General features: G+C 44.6%; 1 protein-coding gene across 7 annotated transcripts in view; it reads left to right on the top strand.

Annotated features, from left to right (window-relative positions):
• dlg2 (discs, large homolog 2 (Drosophila)) overlaps positions 1-7,376 on the top strand; it is a 1,378,721-nt gene extending 1,371,345 nt beyond the window's left edge. For all 7 annotated transcript variants that reach the window (XM_038818412.1, XM_038818411.1, XM_038818410.1 and 4 more), the window contains one exon: positions 2,851-7,376. In XM_038818412.1, the coding sequence (XP_038674340.1) occupies positions 2,851-2,957 (107 nt within the window). In that variant the 3' untranslated portion in view covers positions 2,958-7,376. The remainder of the gene's footprint in view (positions 1-2,850) is intronic.
• Positions 7,377-25,562: the final 18,186 nt, after the last annotated feature.

Here is a 25,562-nt window from a genome sequence, read left to right as displayed (position 1 = left end):
CCATGGCAGAGGCGGAAGAGACACCCCTACCGCGCATGCGCCAGGGTGACGTCAGCAGCTACTGACGCACCGGCGCATGCGCGAACCGGCGAAGGCCTTTCAGCCAGCCCGACGCCAGCCAGCAGGCGTCAAAGGCCGTTGGCGCCGGTCTTGGCACCAGTCACGTGGTGCCAACCACTCCGGCGTGGGCCTATCCCCTAAAGGTGCGGAGAATTCCGCACCTTTGGGGAGGCCCGACGCCGGAGTGGTTGGCGCCACTCCACTGCGCCGGGACCCCCCGCACTGCTGGGTAGGGAAGAATCCCAGCCCCTGTATCCAACTGCTCTGGCTTCCAGTTAAAACTAAGAATAAAGGAAAGTGGCCTTCTGTTGTTAAGTAACACCCACATGCTTATACTTTTTATTTATTCCTCACACCGTAGCCCTCTCTAAGCACGATAGAAACACAGTTGGAACTTAACCAACTTCCACACACACAAACACTTTATTCATCATGAATCTAACTATAGGTTTTACTCTTCCAGGCACAGAAACATTAAATTAAACATACTTGAAACTATACCTGGGGTGGAATTGTCTGAAAACCAACGCGATGGCCGGGACCCGGCGCCAAAAATGGCGCGGATCACTCCGGCGTCGGGCCCCCTCAAATGTCTCAAAGTCTCCGGGCCCGAATGGGCTAGCAACGGCGTGACGCCATTCACGGTGGGGGGTCGGAGAATCCCTTCCCTTTTTTCTAATGTTTACCACTAACTCCCTTAAAATGACCTTTGTTTTCTTAACAATAATAAAGTTATTAAAAGTTTATCAATAGAACCTTAATAGAGGAATAAGCAGAAAATAGCATGCAAATAATTTGTTTAACATAGTTTCCACTACTATGTGCAGTGTTTTTATTTCATTTAAAATTATCAGATCTAATCAGGTCATGATGCCAGTATTGCCTTTGTTGAAAAGCTAATTTGTGCTCCATTGGATGCTGTTCAGCAATTGTGCTAGGTTTTCCATGCAAATACCTTTTATCCTGTATATTCCAATTATATTTTGTCATCATACAATTGTCTGAAGATCAATCTTTTTAAAAGTTAATACTTGAATTTTGTGAACATTTGCAATATCTCTGATATGACTTAGTGCAGGTGGATTGCTTGGTACTATTGCAAATCATTTTGAAAGAATTTGAAAGGCATTTGCAGTGTACAGCTAATAGTTCTAACAGTGAAGCAAAGTTCCCTCAACCCAGAAATCCCAGCTGTAACTGCACACAGACGTGGTATAAAGGGACACATAATAAATAATGGCACTGATGTACTATTTTTGTCACTATACTGGTAATCCAGAAACCCATAGCAATATCTGAGGACTTGTGTTCAAATCCCACCATGACAGATGGATTGGATTTGAATTTTGTTTATTGTCACGTGTACTGAGGTACAGTGAAAAGTATTTTTCTGCGAGCAGCTCAACAGGACATGAAAAGAAAAGGAAATAAATGAAAATACATAATAGGGTAACACAAGGTGCATCGGCTGAAGCATACAGGGTGCAGTGTTAATAAGGTCAGTCCATAAGAGGGTCATTTAGGAGTCTGGTAACAGCAGGGAAGAATCTGTTTTTGAGTCTGTTCGTGCGTGTTCTCAGACTTTTGTGTCTCTTGCCCGATGGAAGAAGTTGGAAGAGTGAGTAAGCCGGGTGGGAGGGATCTTTGATTATGCTGCCCGCTTTCCCCCAGGCAGCAGGAGGTGTAGATGGAGTCAATGGTGACATTTGAATTCAATAAAGTGGTACCATGAACCCATTGTCAATTGTCATTGAAACCCATCTGCTTCACTAATGTCCTTGAGGGAAGGAAATCTGCCATTCTTAGCTGATCTGACCTACATGTGGCGACAGATCCACAGCAATGTTGTTGACTCTCAAATGCCCTCTGAAATCCATAAATGGGCAATACCCACATCCCATAAATGAATAAATAAAGATTAAAAGGTAATATATTTAAAATAAAGTGGGGGAGAAATTTGTTTGGTACTATATAGGCTTGTATCAATTCACCATGCAGTGGGTATCTGCCTGTGTGGCCTGCACTGCTTTAATCATTGAAATATTTGAAGAACAGCCATGCAGTAGTGAGGTTGTACTTCATTGTGAAAGGTGCCATCTTTTAAATGGAAGGTTTATCTTCCCTCTCAGGCAGACATAAAGATTCCATGGTACTATTAAAAGAAGAGATCTTCCAGTACCTTGGACATTATTAATTCCTCAACCTGGCCATTTACTCATTGTTGTTTGTGGGAAGTTGCTGTGCACACGATGCTGCCACATTTCTAACATTCCAACAGTAACTACATTTCAAAATACTTAATTGGTTTTGGAGCACTTTGGGATATTCTGAGAGTATGTATGGTGTTGTACAAATTCTTCATAATAAAATTGGATTGATGTATATATATTTTAAGGTAACCAAAGTTAAATAGTATTTGCAAATTTTGATCTGACTTGGTTTGATGGAAGCCCTGAAAATCAGTGGTGTTTGGAGTTTAATTGTGGGATTCCGTCCCCCTAAAAGAATGTGAAAGTGGAGTCACTTTGGTTGAACAAAGTTTTCAGGGATATGGATGAAAGGATTAAATGCTGTTGAAATACATGCCAGCCATGGTGTAATTGAATGATGGTACAAGTTCAGTAGGCTGAATGATCATCTCCTATTCCTGCGTTTTGAGTAATATCTACTGTTTACTGACCAGCATAGTAACATAATAATCAGAGGGAGGATTTTCATAAAGACTAAAATTAAGGATGATTATCAAACTTAAATCACAAGCATTAATTCTTGTTTTTTTTAAACCCACAGCAATAGTACAAGGAGAAACTTTGGAAGCGATTTACAACCAATGTAAACTAGCCATTGAAGATCAATCTGGTCCGTACATTTGGGTTCCCTCAAAGGAGAAATTGTGAATCAGCCAGAGATGTGAGACTGATGAGAACACCTGTTTAGATAGTGACATTTAATTTGTTTTTAATTGCAATTTAATCTCAATCCATACACATAATCATGAATGTACTTTGAGTTAGAAGCTCAGCAGGATGTTTCTGCACAGGTCAGAGCTATGGTCAGGGGGGAAGGGATGCAAAAACAGCCAAGCCAAGATATGGCAAAGAAGAAAGGGCTTCTGGGACACCTTGGAGGATTCTACAGCACTTGTGCATCCAAGCCACACGTGTATGCAAGAATAAGGCATTTTAGCCCTTATTATAATCAAATGGACAAAGCAACGACTCCTGTATTTAGTTTCATTCCCTGACAGGGCAGTGCCCAGTATTAAAACATCCAGCCAGTCTGTGTTATTTAGTAATTCACTAGAAAGCAAAATCCTGCAGATTTTGTAACTATGCAGATAGAAATCATTACATTTTTTAACCAAGTTTTTGTGTTGAGACTGAACATTCTATAAAGATGGACTCACATCTATAAAATCCAAATAAGAAATATTTTCAAGTGATCAACACATTTTAGAATGTGTCTAATTTGACAACTGATTAAAATCAGGATAAGCTTCAATACATACAATATAAATTTTAATATTTGTATTCAGAGGTTATTGAAATAATTTATAGTAAAGGAAATATATTGCTGTAAATTGTGAAGTCTATTGGACATGTTTTATGACAGATTCAGCATTGACTAGAAGTATTATTTTCAAGAAATTTAGGGAGCAGGACAATTTGCAACTGGTTTTATGTGATTAGAATCTAAATGAAGTGATAATCAATTGATTTGTGAATAACAGTAAATTCACTGAATTCTCCAAATGTTGCTTGTGAAGATTCACTTACTTTTCTTCCCTTATGAAATAAGCATGCAAGCTTGAAATTTTATCCTCTATCTAATTAGTCAATGTTAATTTGTGTGCGCTGCATTACAGTTTGAAGTTTAATGACTGTGGCTAAATACAATCAAAAAATGTCAGTGTGATTTCCTACCTAGCCATAGCAATGTTTTATTATTTTTTTGTTCAATCCAATTTATTATTTAATATTTAGTCCAGTGCTGCGTGCAAAGCTACTATAGCAATTCTTCTTAATTTATCCATTTTGCTTTTAATTTTTTTTGTTTAGCTGGAATTTTATCTTCTGTGTTATTGAGTGAATTGTACTGTATGAACTGCTGTATTTAAGGTGCACTGTAAGATTATGCTTGTCCAGTACTGGTTTGATCATAGTTAAACCCAATTTTAGTATATAGTACAAATTTAAAATACTCCATACCCATTATAAGTCCAGTAAGGTCTGAATAAATGGAATCATAGAATTATAAAATGGTTGCAACACTGAAGGAGGCCATTCAGCCCATTGTGTCCATGCCTGTTGTCTGCAAGAGCAACTGAACGAGTTCCACTCCCCGTGGCCCCGAAATTGTTTTCTCTTCAAATAATTACCTTTCACCCTTTTGAACGCTATGATTGAAACAGCCCCCACCACTTTCTCAGGCAGTGTATTCCAGATCCTAACCACTTGCTATGTGAAAAGTTTTTCCTTATTTCATCTTTGTCATTCACTTTAACTCAGTGTCCTCTGGTTTACAACCCTTTTGCCGGTGAAATCAGTTTTGCCTAACTACTCTGTCTAAACCCCTTATGATTTTGAACACCTCTATCAAATTTTTCAACATTATCTTCTCGAATGAGAACAACCCCAGCTTGTCCAATCTATCCTAATCCCTGGAACCACTCTTGTAAATCTTTTCTGCACCTTCTCTATTGAGTTCACATCCTTCCTAAAGAACGGTGCAAGGGATTGGACACAATACACCAGTTGAGGCAAAATTTATATTATAAAAGTTCATCATAACTTCCTTTCTTTTGTACCCCATGCATATACCTATGAAGCCCGAGCTCCCATATAGCGTACTAACTAATTTCTCTCCCTCCAACCACCTTCAATGATTTGTGCCAGGTCCCTTTGCTCCTGCCCAGACTGCACTCTTTCTTTTATACTGCCCCACCCTGTTCTTCCTCCCAAATAGATGGTGCATTTATCTAAGTAAGAACAAACTTACACAAAGGGAAATACTACAGATGCTGTAAACTTGAAATAAAAACAAAAAATGCTAAAAAGATAATACTGGGCAGGTAGGCAGCATATCTGAAGAGAGAAACAGAGTTAATATTTCAGGGTGATGACCTGTGAGATATTGTTAGAACTATTACATTTTTGTTCAAGAACATGCTCTTCTGTCTTATCGTTTTCTTTCTCTTACTCATTACTGAATACTATGCACTTATCAACATGCATTCCAGGATTGCAATTGGTAAAACATTCTTGGGGAGGAAAATGGGTATGGAGTAAATAAATTGACCCATCAGTGAAGCTTTCAATTCAATTTGACCAGCTATTTGCAGAACATTTATTAACTATTGGTCCATGATGTTAGAATTCTCAGGAGTTAAACTTACAGCACTTGGATATTACAGGACTTGAACTTAAGCTGCCATGTAGTACAAAAGCAAAATACTGCAGATGCTGGAAATATGAAATAAAAACTGAAAATGTAGAGAAACTTAGTAGGTCAGGAAACATCTGTGGAGAAAAAAATAGAAATTATGACTTCTGATCAAAATGCAATTGATTTTCGCTACGGATGCTTCTTGACTTGTGTATTTCCTTCATTTTCTGTTTTCTATCAATTGCTATTGTTTCTTGCCACTTCAGTCAATGCACGTGAAACCAATTACCCTGAAATCTCCAAAGCAAAGTTACATACTTAATGTGTGTGTACTTTATTTTAATTTATTTGTAAAGCTCTCTAATACAACTTTTCTCTAGTTTCTAAAGACCTGCAAAGTGATTTGAATTTATGCTATTGATCATAATCTAGACTTTATATGGAATGACCAATATGCCATTGTCCCTTCACATGATCTTAAGGGATTTTATTTGAAGAGGGTTTGGGGGTGGGGGGGGGAGTCTTCTAGATCCTATATATTTTTACAGGAAGTGAAATCATCTGTCTCTACTTTTATAAAAGCCCTAATGAAAGTACTCCACATATTCCACTGTGTCAAAATCTGGGAACTTGAAGGGGCCAGGACCCATTGGTCTTACCATAATTAGATGCAGCAATTAACCTGAGGAATTTAAAGCTTTTGCACATTTTGTAATAAATGCGGGAAAATAATGTAACCAGAGGGAAAGGCCTTGTTTCAAAACTTGCAGATTACACCTTGATACTACACTACCTGCTGTAGTTGGATGAGACTGAAGAAAAAGCTCCACTGCTGGAACAAGTTCATAGTTACCTGTATAGAGGATTTGACAATATAGATTCGTTACCTATTGATTGTAAATAATCAATTCCTTCCATTCCATTTGTGTAAAGAAAAAAAGCACATGCAAATAAAGAATTCAGTTGTATATTTAACAATATAAATAAGTACTCATGCTTGTTAATGATTTTAAATATTAAATTACCCTTTATTCAGATAAAGACACCATATATATATATATATATATATTTGTTGCTTTTGATCACAATTCCATGTTTTTGTCAATTGTTGGCTGCATTATTTCACATTGACCCTGCATAACCTGAATTCAATAAAGCCACTTCTCTGTGCACTATCATAAGCACATTTAGTTCTGTCAGCTATAAAGTACTGTTAGTTACTTGCCTTCCTTTCCTGTTTTTAAGAGTGTTGTTACAGAGGAGTTTCATTTAATAATCTAAAGCTTGCACAGATGAATTTTATTGATAAAAATGTTGAAATTTTATTTGTAAACTATTCTAAAATTAACACATGGTGCTTTCTTTGGACTTGATTCCCAGCAATAATTACTTTCTGATGCAAACACTTGATTGAAGAATAATTCTGAATCAATTGAAGAAACCAGGGGACCAAAAACTGATATTCTAAAAAGAACCTCAATTTTTGTTCTGTCAACAGCAATCAAAACAGAAACATACCTGATAACAATGTAAAATTGGTGCGTTCTAAACAGTGTATTACTAGCTATCATGAACACTCCAGCAGACTTTATACTGGAATAGAAGACCCATGCTAATTAAATTATTCTCTCACTTCAAATTTTAATTAGTGTTGTACACTATTCCAACATAAACCATGATGGGTCATTCAGTATAGCTTTAATAAAGTTTGTCTCAGCAAAATCCTCAGTTTTATGGTGCAGTAATTATCTGCATGTTTAAAGCAACATGTCTTTTGTGGTTTGACCACAACCAGACTTTATTTTGAAGTTGTAACAAATGAAAGCTGTAGCTCGGCTGTCTCAAAGGATCTGTGCAATTTGTGTAAAAGCCTTGGGTGTGAATGACACAATGTACTGTTCGTGGTACTGTAAATAAATATGGCAGCTGAATTTTCCGGTGCCAATCCCTTCATTTCTGACATATACGTCAAGCTAGGGATCTTGTCAACATCTTGCCATTCCTGACGTAAATGAAACTGTGCGCCACTTCCGCATTCTCCTTTTTAGCCCTTTGCTGTGTGATTATAATTAAAATTCTAAGTTCCAGCCTCATGCAATGCAAAAAAAAATTGATTTAGCAGCGGGAGAAACTGGTACAGTAGGCTGTAAAGAGCTTCGTGCTCAATCGGGGAGGCTCGACATCACAGCCATAACCTTCCTGCCCAAATACAGTGACGTTAACATAAAAATTGAGAACACAAAGATGCTTTTCAAATTTAAATTTCACTTGTAAATTTTTCACATCACATTAGATACACTTGATTCATATGTGCATCATCATCATTTTTTGAGATTAGCTTAGTCCGAGAGCTAAATTTACCGACATGCCTCAAGGCACGGATTGATGGTTAGGGGATTTGGGGATATTTCCTTTACTGTGGAAGAAACAATGTTGTGTTTTTGAATTGTTCTTACTGGAATGGTCATGTTTATGTCCACTATGATATTCACCACTCTGGTACATGGATGAGCCTGCAAGTTTAACTAACCCTCTCTTTTGTACGTTGTAAAGGACGTTGTCCAAGATTACCCTCAGCTGATCGAAATGTTGAACCCAATCCCTGTAAGAACTCTGCAAGCCAACACCCTGAGATGGATGCACATTTGTATCGTACTGACACCGCCTACTTGTCCCTCATTTTCTTCCCTTGATTGACTGTTCCCATCATTCCCAGGATACTAGGCCCTTCCCACTTTACTCCTCCATGCCTGCAACCCTATCTTCTGTCCTTCCCTGAATCTCTCTCTTTCATTCCTCCAAGTCCCTGACCCCACTCCAGGAACCACTTCAGCCCCCACCATTGAATCATCCTTGCTGGTCTCAAGGTTCCACGCAAGAGGTGATTCTCTTGATCCCCTCCCTTGTGCCACAGAATTAAACAACAAAACCGCTATTCTTACACACAACTATGCAAAGCTGACAGGTGCACACCACCTTTCAAATGATTGTGAGCTGGGTGCCACAAGATTCACACACGCCACTGACTTTATCTTGAAGGTAAGACATGAATAAAAAAAGTTTTACATTGAGTATTCATGTCATTATGCCAGCCAGTGCCAACTTTTGACTTACAATACATTTGTATGCCATGAATACTCAATGCAGAACTTTATCTCTGCATCTCAACCTGCCATCGGAAAATCAAAATTCACATGCCACCTGATTACGTTACCCATTACTTTTCCAGCCCCTGTGAGTTTCATAAAATCCTGTCTCCCCCCCACCCCCCGGAAAAAAAACATCTACAGTCCTTACACTGTTGAGACCTTTTGAGAATACTAATTAATCTTGATTAATTTAGCAATCTGGCCATGAAAAAGAAAACGTCACATCTAATTAGACAATAAGATAACTGGGTTGATTTTAAACCACCCAATCCAGCAGGTGCACTTTAAATATGAGTGGTTTGATTCAATACCCCATTTGTGCTGTAATTGCTCTGACTGCCATTTTCAGTGCGTTTAAGTGGCTTGTGTTTCCAGCAGAAACCAGGCAGTCACCTCATAAATGCATAGAAATTGGGTTCCTCTGATGCAATTAGAACTCTGAAGGGATGGATAGAAGACCTGGCCAGTGTACCCTCTAAATAAAACTTAGGTTGCTTTCAGGCACTTAATTAAGGTCAATTAGATCATTGAGATTGGGTGCTATTGTACATAGTGGATTTCTAATGGATATTTCAGCTTGGAGTTTACTTGTTTCTCGTCATGTTTTTGCCTTACTTCCCCTGATCTCCTGATTAAGCTCGTACAGTTTATGATAGGCTATTTTGCTTCATTGATTTGAGGAGAAACAGTGAAATAAGAGGATCAGCAAATAGCTGAGCAACCAGGACAAGCAGCAGGTGGGTCTGTTAAAAGATAGCAAGTTAGGGGGGGGGGGGCTGGTAGAAGATTTTACCCTGCCCACTACAGGCCAAGAGTCATTTTCCTTGATGTGATGGAGGTACACTGTATTAGGAGACTGCTTCACTGTGCAGACTGTCTTGATCCATGCATACGCCTGCAACAGGACCTGCTGCCTGTTGGCCCAGATGGCCATGATTTACTGCTAGCTGTCAGTGACTGCTGCCCTTAATGTTTTTGTGTCCAGCTCTATTCAAGCTGTTACAGCAGAACATAACCCATCCAGAATGGTTAGGAATGCTGGCAAGAAAGCTATTAAACAATTTATTAATGCTTAAAGACTTCATTTTGTAAATAATAGACAGCTTGGCAAAGATCTGCTGGCAATAGCTTTGGAAAATGACCAAAACTTCCAGCCAAGATTTTAAAGGTATTTAGGGCTGATACAGTCTTAATGATACTTGCCAGTTCTTTGTATAGAATCAGCATCCTTGTTTTTCTGTATTACCATCTTCTGGCTGTGGAACGCTCAGCCATTGATGCCACCTAAACAGTGAGTGTTTGTAATGCTGAGTTATGTAAGTTCATGCAAACTGAGTGTAAAACCAACAGAATGTAGGACAAGCTAATAATGCAGCTGAGGGAGGAAAGTTATATTGTTTACAAGACTTGGGGCTGTTTATCCTCTGAAGAGCTTCGCACCTGCAACATGGGACTGAACTTTATGTAGCATGAGGGACGGCCCGCTTTAATGAGCAGCAGATCCAAGGGCCACATTTTGTCAGCAACATCTAATTAGCGTCTGCCACCAGGGGTGGCACCCTATCAAGGATGGTGACCCAGCTCCAAGACTTGTCAACCCAATCAAAGGGACGGCAGCACCAGGAGACATGGCCACTGCCAGGACTGAACCTAGGGGATGAGGAAGCACTAATGGCAGATACGTTGGGCACGGGTGCCAGACAGGCAGACCTTGGCAAGGGGGTGGGGATCAATGAGGGAAGATAGAACTATTGCTATGATGTGGATGATTAGAAATAACTGCCAGAGGACCCCTCATGGGCCAAAGTATGCCCAAAAAGTAGTGCACTTCATTCCCCCACCCCTTGGAGACTGCTGGGAGGCCAGGCACTAGTTGACAGTCTCCCCACATGGTGGAGGGTCCCTTGGCAGCTCCCAAGATACTAACAGAGGTATGCAGAGACCATTTAGCTATTTAGATGACTCAATTAGCAGGTAGGCCATCTGGAAAAATGTGTGTTGCCTGAGAGTTTAGTATTCTTCAATGCATGAGTAAAAGATTCTGTGAGTGAGAAATTGGGCTCATTAGCACCCATATTTTGGGCACATTGAGTGTCTTTATAAGTCGCAAATAGTGCATATGGCATGAATACCTTTGGGTCAAATTATTAAAGACATCCTTCTCCACCCCTCCGTGTCACATTTCTGCTTCACCCCGCTGGTGGGATGCTCCATTATGCCAGCTGGTCAATGGGGTTTCCCATTGTGGGGCAGCCCCATGCCGTCAGGAAACCCCCAGGCTGCCGGCAAAATAGAGCATCCCGCCAGCGGAGAATCCAGCCCAAGGCCTACCAGATGTATGAAGGACAGGATGTCAATTAGCGTGTAATTCTGAAGTCCAACAATCCAGCCAACTTCCTCTCTTCTCGAACAGCTATACATGTCTTTTGCAGTAGACTGGACTCACCTTTTCCCCATCAATGTTACTTAAAGGGGAACATCAATTACTTACAAGTTAGTTGCTTATTGATTTCTATTGGCTGTTGCTATGATTCTACAAATGTTTGGTGCTTTCTATAGATATTTCAAGTTGAAAAAGTCTAAGTGAGCGATGTGGCAGGTGCTGAAGGACTTATTGCTGTCTTCAAGGATTTTGCACAAACATTTGCTCCCAGACATTTTTGCACTAGTAAGCACTTGGAGAATGAAAAGAGGTCATGCAGATGGAAAGAGGAGGAGGAGACCTATTAGGAGACATATCAGTTCAGGGTGCAATTTGCCTACCTGAACTGCAGTGAGAAACAGTGCATGAGATGTCTACACTTTAGTAAGTGTCATGAAGCATGCTAACGTTATCTGCGAGAGTATCCCAAGTTAGAACACCTCTTCATGGGAGTGTATAGTTTTGCATAAAACCCCAGTGAGAATAAATAGTAGTTGGGTAACAATTGTTGAAGATTATTTACTAAGGTAAAGAAGACAAATACGCATGAACAGGACTACTGTAATCTTAGACAATTAGGGAATATGAATTACTAAACATGCACAGTTTAGAACATACCTCTTATTCCAAAATATATCTACAATACTTGAACTCTGTAAGACTTCCCCTATTCCCAAATATCATCCAAATTAAATAACCAGTTTATAGTTACCACACAATACAAGGATGATACTCAAGTCAGGGAAGTCTTTCCCCGGTCCAGCGAGGAAATTTAAACTGCATTTATGAAGGTTTTCTGCACTGTCTTGACTCTGAGGCTTAGAGGCTTGTTTGATGCAAACTTGGCCTCTCGGCTGCCAGCTGGAAAAATAGCTTGTCTGTTGAGACGCTGATTGGTGTCAAATGCCTTCCTTGCTGCTAATCGTACAGCCAATTATACCTTTGTCCCTATTTGATTATGCCTTCTGTGTATTCAGCTGTCTGCCCCTAACAGCTTTGACTGCATATTAATATATGTACACCTCATTGATCTTCCCAAACATCTATAAGCTGTTTCTCCTCATAAGAATTTGATTGTTATCTAAACTGCCTTCTAATCTCATTATTGGGAGAGACACATATCATTGGGGTCTTTTGAATAATGTTTACTTACTGTCTGTAGGCATATTTCTACCTGTTGCTGGACATCTCGCATCCTAATATATTTTGTTGCATATTTTTACTGTTGCTAGAAAGATTCATGACATTCGAATTATCTCACTGAAATCTGCCACCTGTTGCAGTCACAACTGCAACCTCAGAGCAAGGAATGCACCACAATGTCAGAGAGTGGAAATTGTATCAGTTGAATAGTTGGTAGTGTGTGCGATGTGGGTGTGAGGCTTGTGAAGGGCTAGATATGGAAAAAGGCAGTGAAGCATAAGAATGCTAGATTTGACGCATGGTTTCCACAGTGGGTGAGATGACTGGTACAGTTCATAAATGCCATTTGAAGATGAAATCACTGACCTTGACAACTTGTGATAGGTCACTGATTCACTTGCACTGCATGTATGTCCTCCTGACATTGACCTTCATGGTTACATGCTCGTACCACCATCCGAGTGTGTGTTCTGAGCCTCTTTCACAGCTGTGGACACCTCCTTTCCACCTCCTAGACCTCCAGTGCAGCAGCCCACTCTCCTGTTTTGCCATTCCTCAGTCTTTGCCAGGTCAGATTCCTGTGAATCACAACTCCCAGAACCTGCTTCAGTCATTACATCCCTTTGAAAAGGTGCTTTAAGTGGTGGTAGCCACTCATGATATTAACCCCTTACCAGGGCATCCAGCCAATGAACAAAATGGTTAACACTGGCAGCACAAAGCTAATTAGCTGCCTGCATTGACATCAACAGGTGCTGCTTATGCAAGCGTCAGAATCCCAGTGCCCATTTCAGCCCTCTAAATCTAGAGATCTCCTTGCTGACACAGGGCCAACATCTCCAAACTTGTCTCTTTCACAGTATATTTAGCATTTCCAGTCTACAGTGTGCACCTGCAACAAGTAGGACACCAATGCCTAACTTGCTAGGATAAATCAATATTTTGTCCTTTTGTCATGGAAGCGGCAGAGTGGTTAGCAATGCTGTTTTTGCACAGGACCAGGGACCCGTTTTCAATTCCGGTCTCGGTAACTGTGTGCAGTTTGTACTTTCTCCCCGTGTCTACGTGGGTTTTCTCCGGGTTCTCCGGTTTCCTCCCACAGTCCAAAGAAATGCAGGTTAGGTGGATTGGCCAAGATAAAATTGCTCCTTAGTGTCCAGGGATGTATAAGTTAGGTGGGGTTTCGGGAATAGGACAGGAGGCTTAGATAGGGAGGTCTTTCAGAGGGTCAGTGAAGAGTTGATGGGCTGAATGGCCTCCTTCAGCAGGCAGACCTTTTTATAAATGACCTGGAAGAGGGTGTAGAAGGATGGGTTAGTAAATTTGCAGATGACACGAAGGTCGGTGGAGTTGTGGATAGTGCTGAAGGATGTTATAGGATACAGAGGGACATAGATAAGCTGCAGAGCTGGGCTGAGAGGTGGCAGATGGAGTTTAATGCAGAAAAGTGTGAGGTGGTTCACTTTGGAAGGAGTAACAGGAATGCAGAGTACTGGGCTAATGGCAAGATTCTTGGTAGTGTAGATGAACAGAGAGATCTCGGCATCCAAGTACATAAATCCCTGAAAGTTGCCACCCGGGTTAATAGGGCTGTTAAGAAGGCATATGGTGTGCTAACCTTTATCAGCAGGGGGATTGAGTTTCGGAGCCACGAGGTCATGCTGCAGCTGTATATAACTCTGGTGCGGCCGCACGTGGAGTACTGCGTGCAGTTCTGGTCACCACATTATAGGAAGGATGTGGAAGCTTTGGAAAGGGTTCAGAGGAGATTTACTAGGATGTTGCCTGGTATGGAGGGAAGGTCTTACGAGGAAAGGCTCAGGGACTTGAGGTTGTTTTCGTTAGAGAGGAGAAGGCTGAGAGGTGACTTAATAGAGACATATAAGATAGTCAGAGGGTTAGATAGGGTGGACAGTGAGAGTCTTTTTCCTCGCATGGTGATGACCAACACGAGGGGACATAGCTTTAAATTGAGGGGTGGTAGATATAGGACAGATGTCAGAGGCAGTTTCTTTACTCAGAGAGTAGTAGGGGTGTGGAACGCCCTGCCTGCAACAGTAGTAGACTCGCCAACTTTAAGGGCATTTAAGTGGTCACTGGATAGACATATGGATGAAAATGGAATAGTGTAGGTCAGATAGGCTTCAGATGGTTTCACAGGTCGGCGCAACATCGAGGGCCGAAGGGCCCGTACTGCGCTGTAATGTCCTATGTTCTATGTTCTTCCGCAGTATAGAGTTTCTATGATGCCAGCATTCAAATATGGCAGAGCTGCGAGATTTTCAGCAGTGTTTGGCTTCACCCTTGTCTAGGAGATTACAGAATGCACTCATGTAGACACCAAGCACTAGAAGATGAATCAGCAGCCTCCATCATCAGAAAGGCCTGTGCCAGTTTTGCTGACAAGATGCCTTCAGTCTGCAGCATTCATCCAACTCCTACACAAAGTCTGTCACATCATTATGATGTGTTGCATGTTGCACAACATGGAAATACAGAAAGAATTCAGCCAGAGAAGAAAAACCTGCAGGAAACCGAATCATTTGGCGTTAAGGAGTGAGGTGAAAGTAAGAGATAAAGAGAAGAAAGGTGAGCGTCAAGAGAGGCCAGAGGTTAATTGATAGCACAGCACATCCACTGGCCTGTTCAATTCCTTGGCATTTCTGGCTACCACCTTCACCATTCCCTTAATCCATCATTAAGAACTTTAAGCAAGAGTGCCGTGAGTGGCTACTTAAAAGGAAATTCACGTGAAGCCATATATGCTGAGAGGTAGAGGGTTCAATATTCAAACAGAACAGGGAGTTGTTGAATAGAATGCAATTGGAGTGAAGAAGTTACAAAAGGAATTCTTTGTTCTGCAAAATCAAAATACCATTAGTTCCACTGTGAATGCAACAAGCAAAAGATCCCTGTATGTCTAAACAAAATATTGGAGATGGCATAGGATTTTATCGGAGGTCTAATGGTGCAGTGGGTAATATCCCTGCCTCTGAATCAGAATCTCCAGGACTTATTGGCCAAGGAAGATGTGTTCACAACATGGCCAATCAGGTTGAGTATCAACTTGTAAATCCTTCATGGTAATAGAGCCGTTGCCAATGTCGCTTAGGGCATTGAGGGATTGGAAAGGGATTGAGCTGGGGGAGTGTCAAGCATGGGGCTGGAGTAGGTGGAGGAATGTATGAGTTGCCCAAGGGGGATGGCTTTAGGTACTTGCAGGTTCAGGATTTAATAAGGAGAGAGGTGCCATCCTTCCCGGGGCTGCCGCCTCCGGTATTTCAGGAGAAGCTGTTGTCGGAGGACAAAATAGGGGAGGGGAGGGTGTCGGATATACACAAAGAATTGATGGAGAGGAAGGGCATTCTGGCGGAGGAGATCAAGTGCAAGTGGGAGGATGAGCAGGGAAGGGAGGTGCGGGCCGGGATATGGGCAGAGACCTTGCGAAGGATGCACGCCTCCTGCTGTGTGCAAAGTTTAGCCTCATCCAGTTTAAAGTGGTGCATAAGGCCCACATGACGGTGGCGAGGATGAGCTGGTTCTTTTCAAGGGTGGAAAGCAGGTGTGGGTGGTGCTCAGGGGGACGGGGGGGATAGGGGGGGTGGGGTGGGGGGGGTGCAAATCACGTCCACATGTTCTGGGCATGGCCAAGGCTTAGGGGTTTCTGGCAGGGGTTCTCGGATGGTATGTCCAAGGTTCTGGGTGTGGGGGTGGCACCGAGCCCAAAGGTGGTGATATTTGATGTTTTGGAAGACCTGAGAGTGCAGGGAGGGGAAAAAGGCCGTGTATTGGCCTTTGCCTGCCTGATAGCCCGGAGACGGATTTTGCTGTGTCGGTGGGACTCGGACCTGCCGAATGCAGGGTGTGGGCAGAATTCTTGCGGTTGGAGACGGTCAAGTTCACTTTGCGGGGGTCAGTGGAGGGGTTCACCCGCAGGTGGAAACTGTTTATTGATTTCTTCAGGATTGAGGAGTCAGCAAGGGTGATGGGGGTTGGGGAGGGGTAAGGGGATAAAAATGCGGAAAGTAGGTGGTATGTGGTGGGGTGTGGGTATCAGGGGAATTTGGAGATCTGTAGTTGAGGTTGATGTGTTCTTTTGATATTTTGCATATGTAAAACACCTTGAATAAAAATATTTTTAAAAACTTGTAAATCCTTGTAATGATAGATGGTAAGAGCAGATGAGATTCCTGGTTAGTCATGGGATGGAAAGAAATTAGAGTCAACAGATTGATGCCAATATCATTGGATTGATGTGGATTTGGGACCCACCTGCTTTCCCTACCTCTTGGGAAAGATTGGTGAATCTGTGAATCAGACCTGAATTTGTGTAGAGAACGTTCGAAGAAAAGTAGTGTGATAAGATTATCTAGTTTTCTCTTAAATGCATTGTTACTATGCCCTGTGTCAGTGCACGGTCAATTCCAGTCCCACTTGACCCGGAGTTTCAACACGGTTGAAATGAGCTTTTATTTTAAAATACCCGAGGTCTTCAGCTGCCCAATAACTACAGTCACCAGGTTTGTAAATTTAAACACAATTAACTTTTTATTATTAACAGTAACTATAATAAAATAGGCAACAAATAGAACTAGTTAATTATTATCTAGTCTCAAATCCCCCCCCCCCACTCCACTTTTGATTTGCCCTACCCTCGATGCACACATTGTGACAAACAAACACAAAGGCGAAAGAAGGTGTAGTCTTTGATTCAGATGGACGTCATTTAGTTATTTCCTTCTTCAGTTGAGGCTTTAAGATGGATGTTATCTTTTCTTTCAGCTTCACTGTAGATTCACAGAAATAGCACGCAGCCAGCATTCGAGAGAGAAAAAGGCAGCTTCTTCTTTCAGGGCCTAAACGCTTCTGCCTTCATACAGTTGACAGCAGAGAAGAGAGAGAGAAATGCTTCCATCTTGAGGGTCCAGTGGCTTCTCTTGGACTCTCTCCAAAAAACCCCATCTGACAGAAACCAATTGCCAGGCAGATTACTGTCCCAGGCTAATCCATTGGCCACCAGCCAACCAATCGAAACAAAGCCTTCCAATCTCTTGGGTGCCACAAAATCTGGGTTCTTCTGCCCAAAAGTACAAAACTTTATATAACACTGTACCATTTTGACACTGAGTCCTTACTTCTTCTGCTTACCTTAAAGGTATGTCTCCAATAATGATCCATGGGCCAAAAATGATAAAGGCAAACTAAAAGAATTAGGAACTAAGGGATTGAACAAAAAGGGTCGTTAAAGCATTGCTTTTGATAACTTGAAGTGCTAAATGGATGTAATGCCTTTTAAAAATATGTCTCTAAAGAGCTATGCCCACAATATGAGCCTACCCATTCCTTACGTGATTCAGTGGGACACTGTGGGACAGTTAAATTTAAGATTGACATGTCTGGGCCTGAAATATAGGGCATGATTGAATGGAAAAACGTCAAGGTCCAGCTTTGGGCACTTTTGGCGGGGTGATTCGTGATGGCCGTGTTGGTGAGATTGAGACTCGTATTCACTATGGCTGCATTGGCGAGATTGTGGCTCGTATTCAACGGCACTTAGGTCCAAAAATGAGTTCCCATGAGATTCTTGACATTACTGGCTCCCCGCCATCTGATTCTCCTGACGAGTGCCTCAGCAGCTCGCTACTAACAAGGGGGAGCTGCTTCTAAATGTTCCATCACCACTCACTCCCAGTCAACATGCAAGCATGGAAATGTGCAGACCTGCACCTCACTTTACGGATGTATACCTCACAAGACTTCTCAACACTACAGTCGAGAGGCGGGGCATCCTGTTCCCCTGAAAGGGTCAGAGGATCAGCAACAGGGTCAGCAATGCCACTTGTGAGGCAGTGGCAGCAGCTGTCAGTGCAGGCAGCATGATAAAGATGGCAACTCTCCAATGTGGGAAGAAGACAAAAGACCTCCATTGAATTGCAAGGGTAAGTTACCACCTCTCTCCTGTTCTGCCTGCCACCCCTCAAAATCCAAACCCCACCTCAACCCCACACCAACTCGGCTGACATCTTGCACCCTCCCAACATCTGATCTTCATGCTTGTTCCTCAGAACCCGCTGGCACCCACCAACACAATCCTTCCATGTCCAGGTGCTGTGCCCACACATGCCACCTGCTAAACACCCCTCTGAACCATTTAATGTGCGACTCACAATCTCCTCTAGTCATCCCCGCAGGAGAAGATAGCCCAAATTAAATGGGATACGTCCAAGACAGTGGGCAGAACCCCTGGTCTTCGCCCCTTATGAGGAACTGGATCAACTGAAGAGAGAGCAATGACCAGAGCAACGTTGGCCTGTGCAAGAGAGGTGAGCATCCACTGCCCCTTCACCCAGCTGACCTGTCGTAAGTGAGTTGTTCATGTTAGACAAAATACTCCTTCCCTCTCACTGACCACGCTTCCTTTGTCTCACAGAATCTCCATCCATTGAGGCTGGGCTATCCGGATCCATGCCCACAGTGCGTGACACCGAGGGAAACACTGCTCAAGTGGCAACCGCATTGGAAAACCTGGAGCACACCACCCATGTCTTAAGTGGTGGTGTCCAAAGCATGGCTCAGTCTCTGTCGGCCATGGCTAAAGGCCTCAACATCACGTCCCAGTCATTAAGGGGCGTGTCCCAGATGGAGATGGACATTGCCGGGCCACTCTAAAGCATAGACCAGTCACTGATGGGCATTGTTGAGGGCAGTGGCGCCATGGTGCACACAATGAAGAGCCTCCAGGACTGACAGCACCAGATGTCTGAGGCCTCAGGAGCTCACTCCAGCTGTCCCTCCATTCCATGGAGTCCCCCAGGGCCCTACAGGTGCCAACAGCGAGGAGGAAGCGCTGGAAGCCAACCCAAGACTGGCCACCAAGGAGAACACAGCAGTCTCCAGTTCTTGCAAATCCCCCCCCCTCCGGACACTGGTGCATCTCAAGGACAGAGGGAAGAACTGGGTAGCATAGCGATGGCAGTGACACTGCTAAGTCAGCCAGGGCCCCCAACTCCAGGCCCTCCAGATGACATCCACCAAGACATCAAAGACCACAGAACATGGAAGGCAGCAGGCTTCCTTCTCTGATGTACATCCTGGAGACACCTCGATGTAGCACTAGACCATGAAAGACCAAGAAGAGTGAGGAGCACAGTGAGGTCACTGTACATCCTGGAAAAACCTCGATGTAACACTAGACCATGAAAGACCAAAAATAGTGAGGTCATTATCTGTAGCTCGAGGGAATAGAAATCTGTCAGGGTAAAATGTTCGCTATTAAAACGGTCGCACCTCATACATGTGAAGCCTCTGTCACGTTAATCCTCACGTCCACGTCCACCCCCGCACGTCCACCCCCGTTGCCTTGCAGTCACCTTACCTCGCCCCTGCATCCCCCCAACCCCTTGCAGGCACAATGATCCAAGATTAAAATCCCTTGATGCAGACCCTCTTCAAAGGATAGGTGCGCGCGCGCTGTCAGCGGAAAGACAGGAGTCAGACTTTAGCAGAAACTGAGGATCACCAGAGCTTTCCTCACAGCATGTTATCATCACTTTCCTACCTTGTACAGTGACACGCGGACAGTGCCAACACAGGCCCATCGCACTGGAGTGATGTTACATAGACCCTTGGAGAGGGGAACAGGATGGTCGTGGGGACAATTGGGGGAGGGAAATGAGAGGAGGAGGGTTGAGCTGACAAACACAGCCTCCTCCTAGGAGAATTTGGAGACGATGTGGGCCTACTGGTCCTCCTGGCATGTCAGACCATTGCCTCCGTCTATCCTCCATCCTTCGGCTCCTCCTCGGACTTGTCCTCCAGCTCCTAGATCGCCTCTTACTCCTCCTCAGACAAAGCCACATGTCCCTCCACCTGCTCCTGTTCCAACTCCTCCTCCAGCATGTCATCCCGCTGCTGTGTCAGATTGTGGAGAGCACAGCAGAGCACCACAAAGCAGGAGAGCCTCTGCGGGGTGTACTTCAAAGCACCGCTAGAGCGGTCACGGCATAGGAACGGCATCTTCAGCAGCCTGATGCCCCGCTCAATGACAGCACAGGTGGCAATGTGGGCCCCAAAGGTTTCGGGAATCTGCCTCAGTCTCAGGCCCGGCGTCACAGCCATGATCTCAGCAGGTATCGTGGGCCCACACACGAACAAACCTGTCATCCTGGGATGGTCCTCGAAGATACCATGAATCTCCGAGTGCCCCACTGTCATGCACGCTTCCAGGCACATGTGCATGATTTGGAGGTGGTAGCCGCATACTATCTGAACATTCAGTGAGTGGAACCCTTTCCTCTTAATATAGGGCACTCCCTGAACCCAGTGCCTGCAGGGAAACATGCGTGCCATTTTTGGGCACAATTCTGGACTCACCATCAGAAGCTGTCCAGGCAAATTGCAAAATGGCTCACACCCAGCACAAATCTCGATTTTGCCCTCTTCCGATATTCACCCACTTGCCCGGACCCGTGCCTGGTGCAACAGTTACTGAATTGTGCCCATAAACGAGTTAGCATTTTTGATGTTTGACCTGTGCCCCTTGACTTACTGAAACTTGCTCAGGGTTTAATTCTGTCTCTGAGCTGCCCAATGTTATGATCCAGCAAATGGTAATTGCTGCATTAGCCAAATCCCAAAGAGAAACTTGGCTCCCACTTTCAGGTCAAATAACATTTCAGCTGTTATGAGCTGCACTGTTCTATGTTCTATAACTTTGTTTTGTAAAATCTTTACTCCCTTTTAAAATGTAACAGTGGGATTGTATTGGATTGGATTTGTTTATTGTCACGTGTACCAAGGTACAGTGAAAAGTATTTTTCTGCGAGCAGCTCAACAGATCATTAAGTACATGGGAAGAAAAGGCAATAAAAGAAAATACATAATAGGGCAACACAAGATATACAATGTAACTACATAAGCACTGGCATCAGATGAAGCATACAGGGTGTCGTGTTAATGAGGTCAGTTCTTAAGAGGGTCATTTAGGAGTCTGGTGACAGTGGGGAAGAAGCTGTTTTTGAGTCTGTTTGTGCGTGTTCTCAGACTTCTGTATCTCCTGCCCGATGGAAGAAGTTGGAAGAGTGAGTAAGCCGGGTGGGAGGGGTCTTTGATTATGCTGCCCGCTTTCCCCAGGCAGCGGGAGGTGTAGATGGAGTCAATGGATGGGAGGCAGGTTCGTGTGATGGACTGGGCGGTGTTCACGACTCTCTGAAGTTTTTTGCGGTCCTGGGCCGAGCAGTTGCCATACCAGGCTGTGATGCAGCCAGATAGGATGCTTTCTATGGTGCCTGTAAAAGTTGGTAAGGGTTAATATGGACATGCCAAATTTCCTTAGTTTCCACAGGAAGTATAGTCATTGTTGTGCTTTCTTGGTGGTAGTGTTGATGTGGGTGGACCAGGATAGATTTTTGGAGATGTGCACCACTAGGAATTTGAAACTGCTAACCATCTCCACCTCGGCCCCATTGATGCTGACAGGGGTGTGTACAGTACTTTGCTTTCTGAAGTCAATGACCAGCTCTTTAGTTTTGCTGGCATTGAGGGAGAGATTGTTGTCGCTACACCACTCCACTAGGTTCTCTATCTCCCTCCTGTATTCTGACTCATCGTTATTCGAGATCCGGCCAACTATGGTCGTATCGTCAGCAAACTTGTAGATGGAGTTGGAACCAAGTTTTGCCACGCAGTCGTGTGTGTACAGGGAGTAGAGTAGGGGGCTAAGTACGCAGCCTTGCGGGGCACTGGTATTGAGGACTATTGTGGAGGAGGTGTTGTTGTTCATTCTTACTGATTGTGGTCTGTTGGTCAGAAAATCGAGGATCCAGTTGCAGAGTGGAGAGCCAAGTCCTAGGTTTTGGAGCTTTGATATGAGCTTGGCTGGGATTACGGTGTTGAAGGCGGAGCTGTAGTCAATAAATAGGAGTCTGATGTAGGAGTCCTTGTTTTTGAGATGCTCTAGGGATGAGTGTAGGGCCAGGGTATTGGCGTCTGATCTGGACCGTTTGTAATGGTATGCGAATTGCAGTGGATCAAGACGTTCTGGGAGTATGGAAGTGATGCGCTTCATGATCAACCTCTCGAAGCACTTCATTACGACTGAAGTCAGGGCCACCGGATGGTAGTCATTGAGGAGACCCAACCCCTTACTTATCCCCTGATGCAAATGTCTACCATTGCTTGTTTATGCACAGAAAATTACTTTGGCCATATCTACTTCAAATGAATGCCTTTCATACCTACATTTTGTTCATGTCCTAAACTTTTCAGACAATCTGTCTGGAGTTCAATTAGATTCACACAAGATCACAGGCTTGCTTCACAGAATAACACATCAGACCCCAAAAATATTTAAAATAATAACATTTCTCATCTCTATATTCAGCAGGAAATTTCTCATGAGCCACCTTACCCTAAAAGCAATAGTATTCCTACTTTGAGTTTAACTTTCATGCTTTTCACATACTGCTTAATTGCAAAATGAAGTTACAACATGTTTTTAAAAATATGTTTCAAATTGTGGGAGGGAAACTGAACTGACATCACAGTAAAGCTGTGACCTTATTGGCTAGTGGAGAATCTGTTAAAAATGTTTTTTAATGGCATTGAAAAAACAAATTAAAACGAACTAATTAATTAACTAGGTTGCAGAGTAAGTAAACCTGAGGGCTGAGATTAGTATTTATCATTTAATTTTACATTAAAAATCTAGTGCCAGGGCAATATAGTTAATTGTAACTGAATCAATTTAAGTATTTATTTTGAATTAATTAGTGCATAAATGTCACTCAGCGGGGTGCAGTGCTCTAACCGTGAGATGTGCCAGATCCACATCTTCCTGATGCTTCCAGCGCTCTGGTCGACCGTGTCTGCAGGAAGTGTAACCAATGGCAGCTCCTCACAGACCGCGTGGCTCAGTTGGAGCAGCAGTTGGATGCACTTAGGAACATGCAGGCGGCGGAAAGCGTCATAGATAGGAGTTATAGAGACATGGTCACACCCAAGGTGCAGGCAGATGGATGGTGACTACTAGAAAGGGCAGGCAGTCAGTGCAGGAATCCTCTGTGGCTGTCACCCTCTCCAACAGATATACCATTTTGGAAACTGTTGGCGGTGATAGCCTATCAGAGGATTACAACAGCAGCCAGAACATTGGCACCACAACTGGCTCTGTTCTTCAGCAGGAGAGGGCAAAGTGCAGGAGAGCGATAGTGAGAGGGGACTTTATAGTCAGGGTCACAGATAGGCGCTTCTGTGGATGTTGATATAGATTTTCTATAGAGATTCCAGGTTGGTATGTTGCCTCCCTGGTGCCAGGGTCAAGGATATTTCTGAACAAACACAGGACATGCTGAAGAATGAGGGTGAATAGTCAGAGTTAGTACACATAGGTACTAACGACATAGGCGGGAAGAGTGATGAGGACCTACAGAAGGAATTCAGGGAGTTAGGCAGTCAGCTAAAAAGCAGGATCTCTAAGGTTGTAATCTCAGGATTACTCCTTGCGCCAAGTGCCAGTGAGGCTACAAATAGGAGGATAGTGCAGCTAAACACGTAGCTAAACCGGTAGTGTAGGAGGGAGGGTTTCAGATTTCTGGACCATTGAGGGGCGGGATTCTCCCCTACCCGGCGTGACAGAGGGTCCCGGCATAGGGGAGTGGCGCCAACCACTCAGGGGTCGGGCCTCCCCAAAGGTGGGGAATTCTCCCCACCTTTGGGGGCCAGCCCCGCGCCGGAGCGGTTGGCACCAGAAGACTGGCGCAAAAAACCGGCGCCCCCGGCAGTGGGGCTGGCCGAAAGGCTTTCGCTGGTCCGCGCATGCGCCGGCAGTGACGTCAGCGGCTGGCCGCTGACATCACTGCCGGCGCATGCGCGAAGTGCGGTTCTCTTCCACTTCCGCCATGGCGGAGGCCGTGGCAGCCGCGGAGGAGAAATAGTGCACCCAGGGCACTGGCCCGGAGTCTGAGCGGGGGGGCCCCGATCGCGGGCCAGGCCACCGTGGGGGCACCCCCTGGGGTTCGATCGCCCCTCGCCCCCCCCAGGACCCCGGGGCCCGCTCGCGCCGCTGATCCCGCCGTTCCAGAGGTGGTTTAAACCTCGGCGGCGGGAGAGGCCTCCCAGCGGCAGGACTTCGGCCCATGCGGGCCGGAGAATCACCGCAGGGGCCTCTCCGATCGGAGTGGCGAGATTCCCGCCACCGCCACTTCCCGGGTGGCGGAGAATCTCTGCCACGGCAGGGGCGGGGTTTTCGGCGGCCCCAGGCGATTCCCCGACCCTGCTGGGGGTCGGAGAATTTCGCCCGAGATCTCTTCCGAGGCTGGTAGGACCTGTACAAGAAAGACAGTGTAGCCATCTAATGTGGCCACCTGCAAAGGACCATGGGAAGTATGACCAACCCAGGATACACAGATACACAGCCTATGTCTAACTGAAACACAGGTAAACAGACCTGATTGTGGTCGTCACCACTGTTGTATTATATTGTATATACTGGTATTACGGTAAGGCCCCTGTACTACAGGTATAGAGGTAGATCCCTGCCTGTTGGCTCCGCCCAGTAGGCGGGGTATAAATGTGTGTGCTCTCCGAACAGCAGCCATTTCGCCAGCTGCTGCAGGAGGCCACACATCTCTGTGTAATAAAGCCTCGATTACATCCTCCTCTCGTCTCGTCGTAATTGATAGTGCATCAATTTATTACACAGAGATTTTTCAGAGATGGACCTCCGCATCAAGCCGGATCGCCTGCAGCTGCATCCTCAAGCAGACAACGCCAAAAAGGACTTTGCACATTGGCTAGCTTGCTTTGAAGCATACATCGGGTCTGCGCCAGACTCAATCCCAGAAGCACAGAAGCTCCAGATTCTGTACACGCAGCTGAGCTCCAACATCTTTCCCCTGGTGCAGGACGCGCCTACCTATTCAGAGGCCATGGTGCTACTGAAGGAGAATTACGCTCAGCGGACCAACAAGATCTACGCCAGGCACCTCCTGTCCACGCGGCACCAACTTCCCAGTGAGTGTGTGGAAGATTTCTGGCGTGGCCTACTCACCCTGGTGAGAGACTGTGACTGCCAGGCCGTTTCGGCCACTGAACATTCGAACCTGCTAATGAGAGACTCGTTCGTTACGGGCATAGGGTCGAATTACATCCGCCAGCACCTCTTAGAAGGGGCCACGCTTGACCTCGCAGCGACCAAGAAACTAGCGCTCTCTCTCACGGTTGCCTCACGCAATGTACAGGCTTATGCCCCTGACCGCATGGCCCACCCCCACTGTGTATCGTGGACGCCGCCAGCGGCCACGCCATCGTGGACCCCATCAGCGACCACCCCAGCCAACCCCACGCCTGCGCCGCACAGCAGCCAATGAACCCCAGGGGACCAAAGTGCTACTTCTGCAGAGAGA

This window comes from Scyliorhinus canicula, chromosome 14 (assembly GCF_902713615.1).
Source record: "Scyliorhinus canicula chromosome 14, sScyCan1.1, whole genome shotgun sequence".
Classification (NCBI taxonomy): domain Eukaryota; kingdom Metazoa; phylum Chordata; class Chondrichthyes; order Carcharhiniformes; family Scyliorhinidae; genus Scyliorhinus; species Scyliorhinus canicula.
The sequence above is the reverse complement of the archived record's forward strand: the minus strand, read 5'-3'. Positions and strand labels throughout refer to the sequence as shown.